The sequence below is a fragment of the Pinus tabuliformis genome, chromosome 3_1, assembly GCF_031772625.1.
Source record: "Pinus tabuliformis cultivar Carrire ecotype Pingquan chromosome 3_1, CPIR1, whole genome shotgun sequence".
NCBI classification, from domain to species: domain Eukaryota; kingdom Viridiplantae; phylum Streptophyta; class Pinopsida; order Pinales; family Pinaceae; genus Pinus; species Pinus tabuliformis.
Genome location: NC_142301.1, coordinates 447,856,592 through 447,870,196, shown reverse-complemented (window position 1 = coordinate 447,870,196; position 13,605 = coordinate 447,856,592). Strand labels below are relative to the sequence as shown.

The 13,605-nt window shown below is 36.2% G+C and overlaps 1 protein-coding gene and 1 long non-coding RNA gene across 2 annotated transcripts; one reads left to right on the top strand and one right to left on the bottom strand.

Annotated features, from left to right (window-relative positions):
* The first annotated feature begins 7,435 nt into the window (after positions 1 to 7,435).
* On the top strand, positions 7,436 to 8,585 carry LOC149187674 (glyoxylase I 4-like). The gene is made up of 3 exons (XM_089412858.1): positions 7,436 to 7,687; positions 7,805 to 7,910; positions 8,025 to 8,585. Exons 1-3 carry the CDS (start codon positions 7,533 to 7,535, stop codon positions 8,382 to 8,384), a joined length of 621 nt encoding a protein of 206 aa, XP_089268984.1. The 5' UTR covers positions 7,436 to 7,532; the 3' UTR covers positions 8,385 to 8,585.
* A 2,480-nt stretch (positions 8,586 to 11,065) lies between these two features.
* LOC149187673 (uncharacterized) lies at positions 11,066 to 12,906 on the bottom strand. The gene is made up of 3 exons (XR_016256208.1): positions 12,361 to 12,906; positions 11,972 to 12,109; positions 11,066 to 11,821 (listed from the first exon to the last, which is right to left on the bottom strand). It is a non-coding gene; the product is annotated as an uncharacterized LOC149187673 (long non-coding RNA).
* Between the last annotated feature and the right edge of the window lie 699 nt (positions 12,907 to 13,605).

The window sequence follows — 13,605 nt, the reverse complement described above, 5'->3', positions numbered from 1 at the left end:
GAGAACATGGAAACTAAGTTTCTGTTAGGATTTAATAAAATTCCTCACCTCCGGCCATCCCTGAAAATTTTACTTCATTTTCATATTAATATTATTATTAATTTTAATGATAAGTTTTAAGCTTATCATTTATATTATGTTAATGGTAATCGTAAGGTTTATTGTTATATTATCATTTTTTCATCACTATTTTATTTTATATTAATTTTACTTTTTTAATTTGGGTGTTATATGATTTTTTTGGAGAAAAAATCATTATATTATTAAATGAGAATGCCTATGAAATTGTCTTGGGAGAGATTGTCAAACACACACATGGAAGCAACAGAATATTAAAGATAAGGAGGAGATCCCTTCTATTATTTGACAATGATATACATTTATAGTACATTCGTGTGACCATTGGGTTCCACATCCCAAGGTTTCTTGGACTCTCATAGTTGTTCACATTCTACACCAACCCATATAGGATTAGGTGTCAAACATTCCCCCCCTTAATCCGAAGGGGTATGTATGAGTCCAAGAAGAGAGTTGTAATACAAAATGTGCAAAAATGCATGGTAGCACTAGGTTAAATGTGCTCTCTGAAATGTTGGTATAAAGGGCGATGGTTTAAGGATGACCACCAACACTCGAATGCTTAGTGCAGTTCCCAATACTCTTCCAAGTCTGGCATGAAGCTCAATTCTTCTGCTAGAGGAAGCGCTCCTAATGTTTTGAAGAGGGAAACCTTCAACCATGAAAGGGAGGTCTCACCCTGCATAAAAGGGAGAACCTCAACTTGAAAAGGGAGGTCTCAACTTGTGATGGTTTAAGGATTACCAACAACTCTGGAATGCTTAATGCAATTCCTGGAACTCTTCAAAAACTGGCAAGAAGCTTAAGTCTTCTGCCAGAGGAAGTGTCCCCAATTCTTTGAAGAGGTATCACCGATTGAAGGCATACTTAGGGGCATCTTTATCTCTGGCTACAACTCTGAATCTAGTATGGTAGGTTGTGGCTCAGGATCGCTTGATGTGACTTTGAAGCTTTTAGATGACCATCATTTCCCCCCTTGTCAGATACAAGGTGAGATGATGGAGAAAATTCAATTGCAAGACTGTTCAATACTCTAGAACAAGTTCAGATTTATGACTGAAATAGCTTCTTGGCTGTTTATACCCATTGCCAAGAAGCGATCCATCCAAGATGAATCTTTGTTCTTACAATATGCTTGTTTCTGAAGCATCTGTGTGAAGAGTGGGCGGTTTTATGACAGTGCTCACATGGATGAAGATCAAAACATTGATCTTTCATATGGCCAACTCGGTCACAGTGTTGGCATTTCACAATTTGTTGCTGTGGAAGAGGGGCAAAATCTGGAACAGCGGGAGGTGAACTGTTGTGAAGGAATCCAACACTTTGAAACTTGATGGGTTTTGAGTAGTTTGGAATATGAAAGGACATCTCCTTATCATATCCAAGACCTATTCTATGCTTGTTGTGGACAAGCTCTTCCCAAGGTCTGATGATGGGCTTAGAAAGTGCAAAATGCACTTTTGTATCTGCATGTACAACCACTGCTTCATTGGGTACTAAATCTGAATGAACTTCAACAATATTGACTTGTTGTTGATGGGAGTTTGTTTCATTTTTCTGAACAGAAACAGGTTCAGAATAACGACTCCATTGTTGTAATTCTGCTTGCTATAGCTGAGATTCAAGCTGCAAAAATTAAATCTTGTCTTGTGCATTTTGCAAACAAGTTCTAATGTCAACAAGAGAAACTTTGTTGATTCTTACTTTATCATGATCAGAGGAATGTATCAGAGTTTTTAAGAACTCTAATACTTCACCAATTAGAGCCATTTTTCAACAAATTAACCTAAAAAATTAGTAAAACAATGAGGACCTCAACGCACTCCAAACTCTAATACAATGCCAAGACAAAGAAGCTCTCAATAGTCTCCAATCACCAAATTAGTTCAAATATCGAAAACCCCAAATGCTATAACTCTTCTGCTAAACTAAAAATGATGTCCACAAATAAGAATTTCGCCACACAAGATATTGGTTGCACCAATCCTTTCCCCGTCTACCCCAATCATAGGATTTTAAGAGACAAATATATTAATATATAAAGCTTGATAAAAAGAGAAAGGGAACAATGCTTCAAACTATGGATTCAAAACCTCCATTGATGCAATGGAAATGGGCAAAGCGGCATTTGTGATTTATGTGCTCTTTATACTTTTCTATGGCGTTCTTAACAGTTTTAAGTGACAGGCTTCACCGAATTCAACAAGATTAGCAGAGAAGACCTTTGTCCCGACAATCACATATATTTATGGAGGACAGCCGTCCAGCGAAACTCATACCGAGAGCTATCGACATAGTATCAAATCTGGTTACATAAACCTCGGTCCAACATCATGGTGAGGATCAAAAATTTTATGCAAAATCGATACAACCCAATTTTATCCTCAGGGCATATTGTGGCATTCAAGTAGTTGAATATTATAAAATAAACATTGTCTCGTACCTTTTCAACTTCTCAGGGCATTGACTTGCAACATTTGACTAATGGAATGGCAAGGGTGTAATGCATTCAGGAGTTGAACTCATTGCAGCATGTTTCATGGCCCTCAAAAACTTTGAAAGAAAGTGTTTCATATCAGATATGGAAATAAGTTTCCCCGGTACTTGACCACCTACAGTCTCTGCCTCATTTGTACTTGTATACGGTGCCAATCTACTACCTCCGGGCTGTCCACCAACGATAGTTGGTCCAAATCCTGGGCTGCCAAATGTTGGAGTTGTTGGTCCTGACAATGCGTTGTCTCGAATTCTTTCAAATGATTCTTCACTTACAACAGAATCCAATTCTGGATGAATTAAGCATAACGACTCCAGCCAATCTAGCAAAACGGAACCAGAAAAACACTTAGAGGAACACAACAATTATCCCGGAATCGTTGTTCATAGCTTTTCCCATCGAAAGATAAGCGTAGGTAACATTGCAGAGGAGGATGTGGGCAAATGCAATAACGTTGCTTTAGTTCTTGAAAATGGAATGGAGACGTCCCAAAACAACTTTTGCAGCTCTCAGATGTCGAAGATGTGCCAGGCACAAGGCTCGCAGTCTGCTGAACAACTTATTAACAACATGTTCAAACAGAATCCAGTTCTTTATAATGCTATTGATTCATCGGGTGAAAGAGCAAATAGGCTACCACTGTCAGTGACCAAGAGTAGCCTTGTTCATCACAGTAGCTGCCCTGCAGGAGTTTTGTCTCGGATGAATTCTAATGGAAAACGAATTCCTGAAAATGGCTATCTAGAAGGAGTCATGGCAAGTGGTAAAATGGTTATGAGCATGCTTGCTTCAGAGAATAGTTCATGTGGCACTAGGATTACCCCAAACAGGGTCAATCAACAAATGAATTTTTCACGGCAAAGCAGTTCTCCTGCTGGGCTATTGACTCAGCTTTCGATGGATATGGAAATATCAGAGATTGTTGACAAGCTCAACATGAATATGTGTCGCCCTTCTGGAGAATCACTGGCTAGGTGTAGTTCAGATTCTGCAAGATTAGGGAATGTGCGTCAAAGTCAGGGATATATTTCTAGTTTATCAACTAGATCTTGGGAGGATGGAACAATGCTTTCTGGGAACTATGTGGTATCCGTAGTTCGATCAATACCAGTTTAGGAGTCTTTGACAATAGGTCTGAGAGTTCATTTGATGTATTAATACATGAAAATAATGGCCTCACTGAAAGCTCATCTCCATTCACTGATGTTGTCGAGCCTCATCCTGAGGAAGATACAGATATTAAGATGAAATTTTCCGCTCAATCCTCAGAGAAATATAGCGGCGATGAAACCTACAAAAGTGAACTTGATGCTAGAACAGACGTTGCTTCAGTGTTTATTAGTTCTAAGATTGTTGGTGGAGAATATTAGCGTATGGAATGATTAGAGCAAAGAACACAACGTTTGCAACAGAGTTTTCGATTCGAATGGTGGTATGACTATGATGAACCAAGAGCACGGTGTATGGGGTGTTATGCCTGTAGGAAATCGGTTGGTATGGGTCGCAGCATACCAGTCGAAGGAGCTTTCAGAGAGCAGTGTACTGGGGCCAACAGGCAGACTATGCGTAGGGAGCCATCATTCAACCAACCCTACTAATTATTAAAGACACCATTCAATAAAACTAATGCAGAGGACAGAAAATATGGCAGAGAAATCTGACAGGAGTTACACTATATAAAACTAATTTGAGAGTTACACTATATAAAACTAATTTGAGACCTGCACTCTGACCAGTGCAAATAGATTCTGGAAAGCGTATTAAGGCAGTTCATGAAATTCAAGGTATGGTATAACGTTCAACTCTCAACCAACTCATTCAACAAAAGAGATTTGATAGAGATGGCAGTCTAGAACAAAGGTACAAGACTGACATGTATAGAAAGGCTACAGAAAAACAAGCTTACATAAACAAGTGGCTCATACTTGAGCAGGGCAGGAGATTGCCCGCTCTAATAACATGTCAAACACACATATGGCAACAACAGAATATTAAAGATAAACATGAGAGTCCTTCTATTATTTGACAATGATATACATTTATAGTACATTCGTGTGACCTTTGGGTTCCACATCCCAAGGTCTTTTGGACTCTCATGGTTGTTCACATTCTACATCAACCCATAGAGGATTAGGTATCCAACAGAGATTAAGCAAAAAAGAAAAATCAAACTTTACAATATTTGAGTCTAAAGGGGCTTGTTGGCATATGCATTCTACCATATCACATATCCCTTCATCATTAGTATAAAGAAGACTCTAGTCCCTTTTCCATCATTGGATCCATTTATATATTAAGAGCATTATAGTATTAACCAAAATAGAAATAGATAGAGAAAGAGTACGTTCAAGAGACTCATAATTTAAAAGAAAAGACGAGTCTTCTATCACTTGGAAATCATAAAATTCATGAGAAACCAAAGATCCATAAAGGAGCAATAGGGAATCCTTTGAGAGCATATCTATTTCCTTGTTCAATTCTTCAAAAATGTGAGTAAAGGTGGTCCATTTGAAATCCTAGATAGACTTGCAAACCAAATTTAGTAGAGATTGAAGAAAAACCCCCTGATAATTAAATTTTCATTAGTATAGTTAGTGACCACATTAGACTTGCCCATGATTTGTAATTTTGAGACTCCATGAGATTTCGCTATGTGTAGTGGCATCCAAAAAGCAATGAATTCAACATTAATATTAGAACCATGTCCAAGGTGTAACAAACATGAAAGTAATGTGAAGCACTTAAAACAACACCACTCCAAGGTGTATCGTGTGATTAATTCCACATGTATAATAATTGTGAGATGGAGATGATTATATGGCATTCCATGTATCAAAGCCTTTTTCAATCTAAAGTTGGGTTTGGAGTGCAATTCCTCATGTTGACGCGACAACATTTTTGGGTGTGACAATATAATTATCATCATGAAATTTTGTGGTCTCATGTCTTATAGGCCTTATTTACATGGCATCACGTTGACCAAAACCTTTATCAATCTAAACAACAACTTTTGGGTAAAGATTCTCAACTTGGTGTATTGACATCCTCCCCAATCCAATATTAACATAATTATTATTTTTAGTATTAGGTTTTATAGGCCCTATTTCGTATGTGATTATCTCGGCACTACATTTGCATATCCTCCCTTCACTAATACCTCCTTCTAACCGATCTTTGCTCTCCCCTTTTACTTATTGGTGTGTTTATTCTCAAAAGGAAAGGAAATGATGCAAATGCCATTTTTTCAAGCTAGATATAATGTTCACATTGTTTTTGGTAAGTGAATCCTCTTGTTGCTTATGGAGAGTTGAACTTTTGGAATGTATGCTTTTGAATATTTCCAAATAAGAGTTGAAAATGGTAAATGCAAGATGTGAGCTAATTTCAAGATAAAAATTGTAAAAATACTTAATCACAATGATTTAAGTCATGGTTATGAAAGCATGATTAAAATCGAAAATAAATAATGAATATATTGTACACCAATGAAGTTAAATTGTAATTATGCTTATATTGTTGTGTAAATACATTTTCATAAAGAATGAGAAAAAGAAAAGCTATCCATTGTTGTAGGCTCTATGCAATGCTTCACATCATGCATATTATATAGAAAAATACATTTAAGTTATAATATGTTTGTTTAAATGTTGAAGGTGTTTCCACAGAGTAATTATTGAGTCAATATTCGTATTCCTAACTATAACACATCGAATGGAATTTTATAATAACAGGTTTAAACTTGTGTAGGATACTAAGTTGTGCATGTTAGTATTTAGACTTTTGCACATAAAATTCAGAACATAATATGTAAGAGTTGGCACTCATAATGGTGTGTGTGCCTAAAACTTTGTTGATGCTTTAAGGTGTTACCTCTTGATGCAACTTGTTGATGACAATAAGAGACCATTATGGGCATTACTTCTTGACCATGTAAAAGGAATTAGGAATCAAAGGATGACCTAATTGGGATGCGCCCATCTTTTTATCATACATGAATGCCTGCAACTAGACTCAAATTAAAATAGGTTGAGAATAAAATCTAAAGTAATTTTAAATCATTTTATCATACATGAATTCCTACAACTAGACTCAAATTAAAATAGGTTGAGAATAAAATCTGAAGTAATTTTAAATAATGAGAATGTAAGTTTTAACCCAATACAATTAATTTTTGAAAACATATTCTTAATTAAAACATAAAAGACGCAATAGAAAATATACAGATTTTATCCGAAACCTCAAAATTAGATAAACCAATAAGATTTTTTCAATATATATTCTTTTGTTCAATATTACAATATAATATATATCCTAGGTATCCATTTACCCTAAATTAGAATGCAACATTTAATTTAATTTGTTAACTAAATTTACAAAACCATAAGCAAAATCGCACTGAGCCAGCAAACTACTTTTCAAAAAATTTGCGTGCCAAAACCTATAAAAATAGATGGAAAAAGCAATAAAGATTGTGTATCATTTAGACATGCCGCTTGGCATTTCAAAAATATATGCTACATTTTCATGTTGGTCGTAACCCGGGCTTTAGATATAAACACTGAAAAGTCGGTGCACGTTCTTCACACAATTCTAAAAAAACAACAAACAAACGTGCAACAGAGTTTGGTGTGGCGACACCAAACGTTTGTGAAGCCACGTCAACCTGTGCTCTGGCCTTCACGTCTCTGTTTACGTGTCGAACATATCCACCAACATCGCATTATACATTTTTAAACGAGCACCATCATTGGACCCTCGATTCCAGGAAGACACCTCATTTTTCAAAAAAATTGCCGCGTGTCAATACTTATCTGTATCTCCGCCACGCGGATTTGACTAATATAACACTGTATTAAAGTAGATGTGTCTGAGCCCTGTTCATCCGCGTATTCATTTCTTCATTATTTGCGTGTATTTCTACCACTTTTGAGGAATTCCGCTTTAAGTTTTGGTAGAGATGGTGAAATACGTGGGAGGAGCCCTGCCTCTAACATCCCTCAATCATATTTCTCTCCTCTGCAAATCTGTTGAGGATTCCATTAATTTCTACGAGAATGTGTTAGGATTTGTTCCTATTAACAGGCCCCGCTCTTTTGATTTTGATGGAGCCTGGTAACTATCATTTCTTTTTCAATTCTGCCTGCCTGTTAACCACATTCTAACTCAGTGTGTTTGTGATATTGCACCTACAGATGCAAAAAGAGTCTTACAGTTTTGATGATTGTGCAGGCTGTTCAATTATGGAGTTGGCATACATTTGCTGCAGAGTAAGAATCCAGAAGATTTGCCCAAGAAATCTGAGATTAATCCACGGGATAATCACTTATCCTTCCAGGTATAGTTACACTGAGGAGCAATGACTATTCATGTTAATCATGGTTTGTGCAGTTCGCTTGTATCATTGAGATTGTTTGATTAATATATTTGATTGTGGATTACATATGTGCAGTGTGAGGACATGCAGGTGGTGGAGATGAAGCTGCAAGATATGAAAATAAAGTATGTAAAACGCATAGTAGAGGAAGGGGGGTTGTTCGTGGATCAGCTGTTCATTCATGACCCTGATGGCTTCATGATTGAAATGTGCAATTGTGAGAATATCCCTGTGGTGCCATTGACACCCACTTCTCATGCTTTCAGGTTTCCATCGGCCATTGATTCAAACCTGCAAATGATATTGGATATGAGCCAACCAAAGCAACAGCAACAAAAATTAGTGCAGGCATCATCTGTACCTCAGGAAATGTTCATGTTCAGTCCTGGCACTGGCAATCCAGGACATGAGGTCGAGTTTGGCATTGTGATATGATTGAGTAAGTCCAGTCCTCAAAATTATGTTTATGTTTATGATAGAGGGGCATGATGATGCATTGATCTATTTGCAGATCTGTGACTACAACCATTCTAATGTGGACAGTATTCTACTGTCTTAGCGCTATTGTTTGGGTTGGTGTGATGACATATTAAATTTAATAATACCTGTAATGCAATGGCTGTAGCTGAATCATCATCGAATCCATCGAGTGTTCAGTTTTTGGAATGTATGTATCAAAACAAGAACCACAAATGTCACATGGTTGTATTGCAAAATATTTGGTCCCATCCAATTCGCAGACAGAATTTGCATTGGACACGACACTTGAAGGGCACACGAAAGAGGGAACCCAATAACAATAACCCAATAACAATAACAAATGCAGAACCTGCACTGAACACGAAACTTACACCAATGCAACCATTTTCCGCGAAAAAAGTCATCAATTAATTTAAAGGAGCGTAAGCCTATTTTAATTTCAAATCTATTACACATGCAGAGGTATTAAAAAATGCAGAATATCAAATCAGTAGATAGAAACTTGATCACCTCACGCTCTCCAGGGACACTACATCTAAGAGGGTTTATAATCCACAATCATTTAACAACGGCTAACCCTTACCCCGATTGCAGATTCCCTTTACTTGGGTACGTGGCTTTGCGGGCCCACTTCTCTCATCGTCTCTGTTACCGTTTACATAGACGGAGTTTACAATGACGTCTTTGTCAAGGCGGCCGGAAAACCTTCATCGGTGAATGCACCTTTGGCTATGGTGATGGATCATGCACACCAAACCCTGGTCATGGCAACATTGGTTTCATTATTTACGACGACAATGATGGTTTCATATTATTATTATTAATATGAAACTCGACCGTAGCAAACTCTGATAAAATGTGCTTTTGGAACGGCATTTTCTGCCGAAAGGGCACTAAATGAGTGATTCCCATAATACTGCCTGGATTGGGATTGCAAGGTCCCATTTCACCATCCCTAGGCAATTTCTCATTATTACGCACTCTGAATCTTTCTTCGCAGGAAGAATTCCAACGGAGTTTTGCCAGTTGAAGGCTCTGGGAATACTCGACCTCAGTTATAATTTGCTCCGTGTTTATATTCCAAAAACTATGCGTAATTGTACAAAGATGCAATGGATCCGACTTTCAAGAAACAGGTTGATAGGAAGTACACCAACAGAATTCGGTGGTCTAGTCCAGTTGGAACAGCTCCGCTGGGAAATATTCAAAGTTCCAATTCCGCTTGGAAATATTCAAAGTTATGTTATGGAGCAACAAGTCTGCGAAGAATTATGTTAAGGAGAGATGCTTCATTTATATTAATATAATTATAATTAGCTATGGAGAGATGCTTCATTTATATTAATATAATTAGCAATTGTCTCAAAAGGTACAAAGAGAGGGTGATAGGATTATTAAATTAGAATTGTTGAATTTCTCTAGAAGAGATGTTGGTTCAAGTGAATTATTACGCAGTGTAAGAGGACCCCAAGTTTAAATATGGGCTACTAAAACACTCTTATAAGATCGCACTTCTTTGAAATTGATTACCCATAAATTAACCACAACACTTAAAATAAACAAATCTAAACCCTGGAACCGCCAAAATCATTGAATGTAATAATTATAAGAATTTACATCTCTTTTGAGCGTAAAATTACCTTAAGTTAAAAAAACGGATAAAGTCAACACGTTCACAACCTCTGACTTTGTAGCATGAAAAGCATTTCAACAAATTTTAAGAATTAAATAAAGGTGAGACTGAATAATCTGAACAATGCCATGAAATGGAATGGAATGCAAAAGAAGACTCGGTTGTATTGCCGTGTAAAGCGTTACCCTTTACTTCTTTACAGACACCCAACAGCACGAGCATTATCGTTTTTCTTTTGCCAGAAGGAAGATAGTGAAACAAGATATTCAAAGCTCGAAATACTGAAATAAGCAGGGATGACAATAAATTTAAATCTTTTATCAGCATAAAATTAGATAATGTTAGAAGAGTCGGATGGAGTAAACATGTTTTTTTTTTTAATCTAGGATAATCGGTAACTAGTGAGAGTTATCCTGAACAGACCCAAGATCAAATTCAACTGGCTGCCACTATAAACCTAGGCTAGGTGCAACAATTTGCAAGCCCCACAATAGCAATTAACTTATGCCTCAACAAGAGCCGAGACGTCCACTCTGGGGTCACTTACTCTTCTAGCCAAGACACAACAGATCATATATATACTCAATGAGATTTGAATCTTCATCTCATGGGTTTCATCCAATAAAACTTACCATTAAACATGTTCACAGCTTATAAGCTTTCCAAAATGTAGGGCGTTTTCGCACATTGAGCAACCCTCGCGAGTTGACCACAATACCTCACATGGAAAAACCTTGACAACAATACCTCACATGGAGAAACCCTTGCCAGGGAATAATTTCACCTTAACTATAGTACCCATGTTCTCTGAATTGACCCCCAAAACTTTTTTGCAAACTTTTCAAGATGCCAGTTTTGGACAAAATGCACAAAACTTCACCTTAATTTTTTAAAATTTCAATTCGAGGGAAAATAAATTACAAAATAACTTAAAAGGCACAGTTTTATTATAGACGTTTGAATTTTTTTCACCATATCGTTTAAATGTTTTTCACCATATCTACTCTTGGAGGTTCTAAAATAGAAACGGGCAAAACCCTAATGGTGTTTAGGTAACTTGTAAAAAAAGGAAATACTGAAAAGTTCAATAGCGTTGGCGATGCGGTTTCTGTACATGTAATCACCATCGAATTATTTCTTAAAACACCAGGAAAATAAAAAAATTGAACACAGACACTAAGGGTTTCAATACAGAACAGATACAAAAACTCTTTGAACGATCTCTAGGAAAGCAAACCATTCATGAAGGACCATGGTCCGAGGGGATTGAAAACGTCTGGGAAAGAGTACCTGATATAGAAATGGTTTTTTTGTGATCAATTGTCTGATCAAACCATCTATTTGATTAATTGAAACGGCCCAAATTGCGCAAGCATGCAATTGATGATAAATTATCCGTGCCAAAAGAATAGGAAACCCCTGGCAGACTTATGATGTTCTGGGTGTTTCTAATTTCTTTGGCAATTTCCTTGGAAAGCAGCTTTCAACCTCAGTAAGTTTTGCGCAGATGGCATTTTAACCTCGGTTAACTATCTTCTCGGCCTCCAAGAAACAACAGTTCCCTTATGGGGCAAGAGCTCATGGAACTCTTTCAATAAACCACTTCATGACTTAAACATAAGAACAATCGCTTTGTGAGTATGTAATTGTTACAAAAACGCGAGCAAATTCTTCACAATCGTAATTCAAAAATCAGGAGCTACCCTTCTACCCTTTGCTCAGTCTTCAATCAATTCTTCAAACGAAGACTAACATTTCCCTGCACATGAGTAGGATTTTGATATTAATTACAGCATTGTCATCCTTCTATTTATCAATTCCAAACCCTCCTGCCAACAAAAACATTTACCCCAAAAAACCTGTCAATTAAAAATTACAACTAAATTTTAAATGGAGATATCTCTCTCACAGAATTTCTGATCTTAGCCCAACTGTCGACCTTTACAGACATAGCCGCATAATCCCTTTGTTTCTTCAAACTTGCCGAAGGAGATTTTCTGTCAAATACATAGTGCAAAAAAGGGGCTTCCTGAATATGCTTGACAATCTGCTAGAACAGGCAATAAAACAAAGAGCAAAAGTCAGAATTTCACCAGCGGGATATATACAAAATGACGATCTTCCTAATTTCTGCGAGAGAATTTGAAAACCAATTAATTATATATCATCAGATTTCATCTACAAATAAAAACCCATCACTATACTTGCATCAAAAAGGAGAAAGCCATCAAGAATATTGCATCAAAATCTTCGAAAAGTTACAAACTATTAGATTTTCATATAATGTTATTAGCGTACCTCGATTACTGAATCTCATCCATTCTTCGAGCTTCTCAGAGGTAACTGGCGGACAGGCTTTCATTTCCTAGGCACATGTTAGCTCATCTACACAAATGGGCAATCAATCATCCCTGTAATGTGTAACAACTGCCATTAAACTCGGCCATGCTTAAAAAATCTTCAAGTTGCCAGTTTTGGGCAAAATGCACAGAACTTCACCTTAATTTTTTAAGATTTCAATTCCAGGGAAAATAAATTACAAAATAACTTAAAAGGCACAGTTTTATTATAGATTTCAATTTGGCCGAGGGATTCACGGCTTTATAGGTCGGTCCTTTAAAAGTCGATCAGAATGCTTTATAGAAATGTGATTCCCGGACAGTTAAAATAAGAAAGATACAGACAGAGCCGTAAATAGCTATTATTTCCAATATGCTGAGACTCTGTAACTGAGAAAAGCATTCGAACAGGAGGTAATCTTCAGAAAAGACAGGTAACTTCCTGGCCAAGAATCAACAGAATAATCCGACCTACGCGCGTTGATAATTTTTACCCTCCACGCCATCTGTATATTTGGTTCCATATACTAATTACTCAGCGCTGAAGTAGGTGTATTTGAATAGTAGGTTACTGAAACATGCGGCACCACCTACTGAGGGTTACGTGGACCACAGCTATTTAATTTTCGCAGACGGACAAAAATGGACAAAAATGGGAGGAAACCATGCCAGATGTCAACAGGAAATTGAAAGTGTTGACCACTGTGTTAATGCATAGGTAGGCCTATTGGCCTAACTATCGGCCTAATTAAATGATTTGTATAAAAAAATAAAAAAATCTTTAATTTAAATATTTATAAATTTTTAAAATGCCAGTTTCATGATTTTGTATTTCTAAATGTGAATTTTTAAAACTAAAATTTGCACTTTAATTATGTAATTGAATAAAGTATAAGTTTGCAGAATTTTTAAATTTAATTTTTTTTTGAAATTAATAAAAAAATAATTTAAAAAAATAAGGAGAATGTAATTTTAATATATTTTTGAATATTTAAATACTTTTTATTTATTAAATTGATTATAAAAATTTTAGCTAAAAATATTTTCAAATTTTACATATAGTTTTTATTTTATTTTATTTTATTTTTCCAAAAGAAAAAATTGAACTTTTTATAATCAAAAGAAAAAGTTACATAGTATATGCCGAAGCATTCAGTTTGCTATATGATTTGAGAATCATAGAGCTCTACACAAAGAGACTGCC

What these genes read in the sequence shown, in the direction of transcription:
- LOC149187674 (XM_089412858.1), top strand. Translation starts at nt 7,533, where the DNA reads ATGGTGAAATACGTGGGAGGAGCCCTGCCTCTAACATCCCTCAATCAT. An exon ending in TTTGATTTTGATGGAGCCTG is followed by an intron (nt 7,688 to 7,804) that starts GTAACTATCATT and finishes ATGATTGTGCAG; the next exon opens with GCTGTTCAATTATGGAGTTG. An exon ending in ATAATCACTTATCCTTCCAG is followed by an intron (nt 7,911 to 8,024) that starts GTATAGTTACAC and finishes ACATATGTGCAG; the next exon opens with TGTGAGGACATGCAGGTGGT.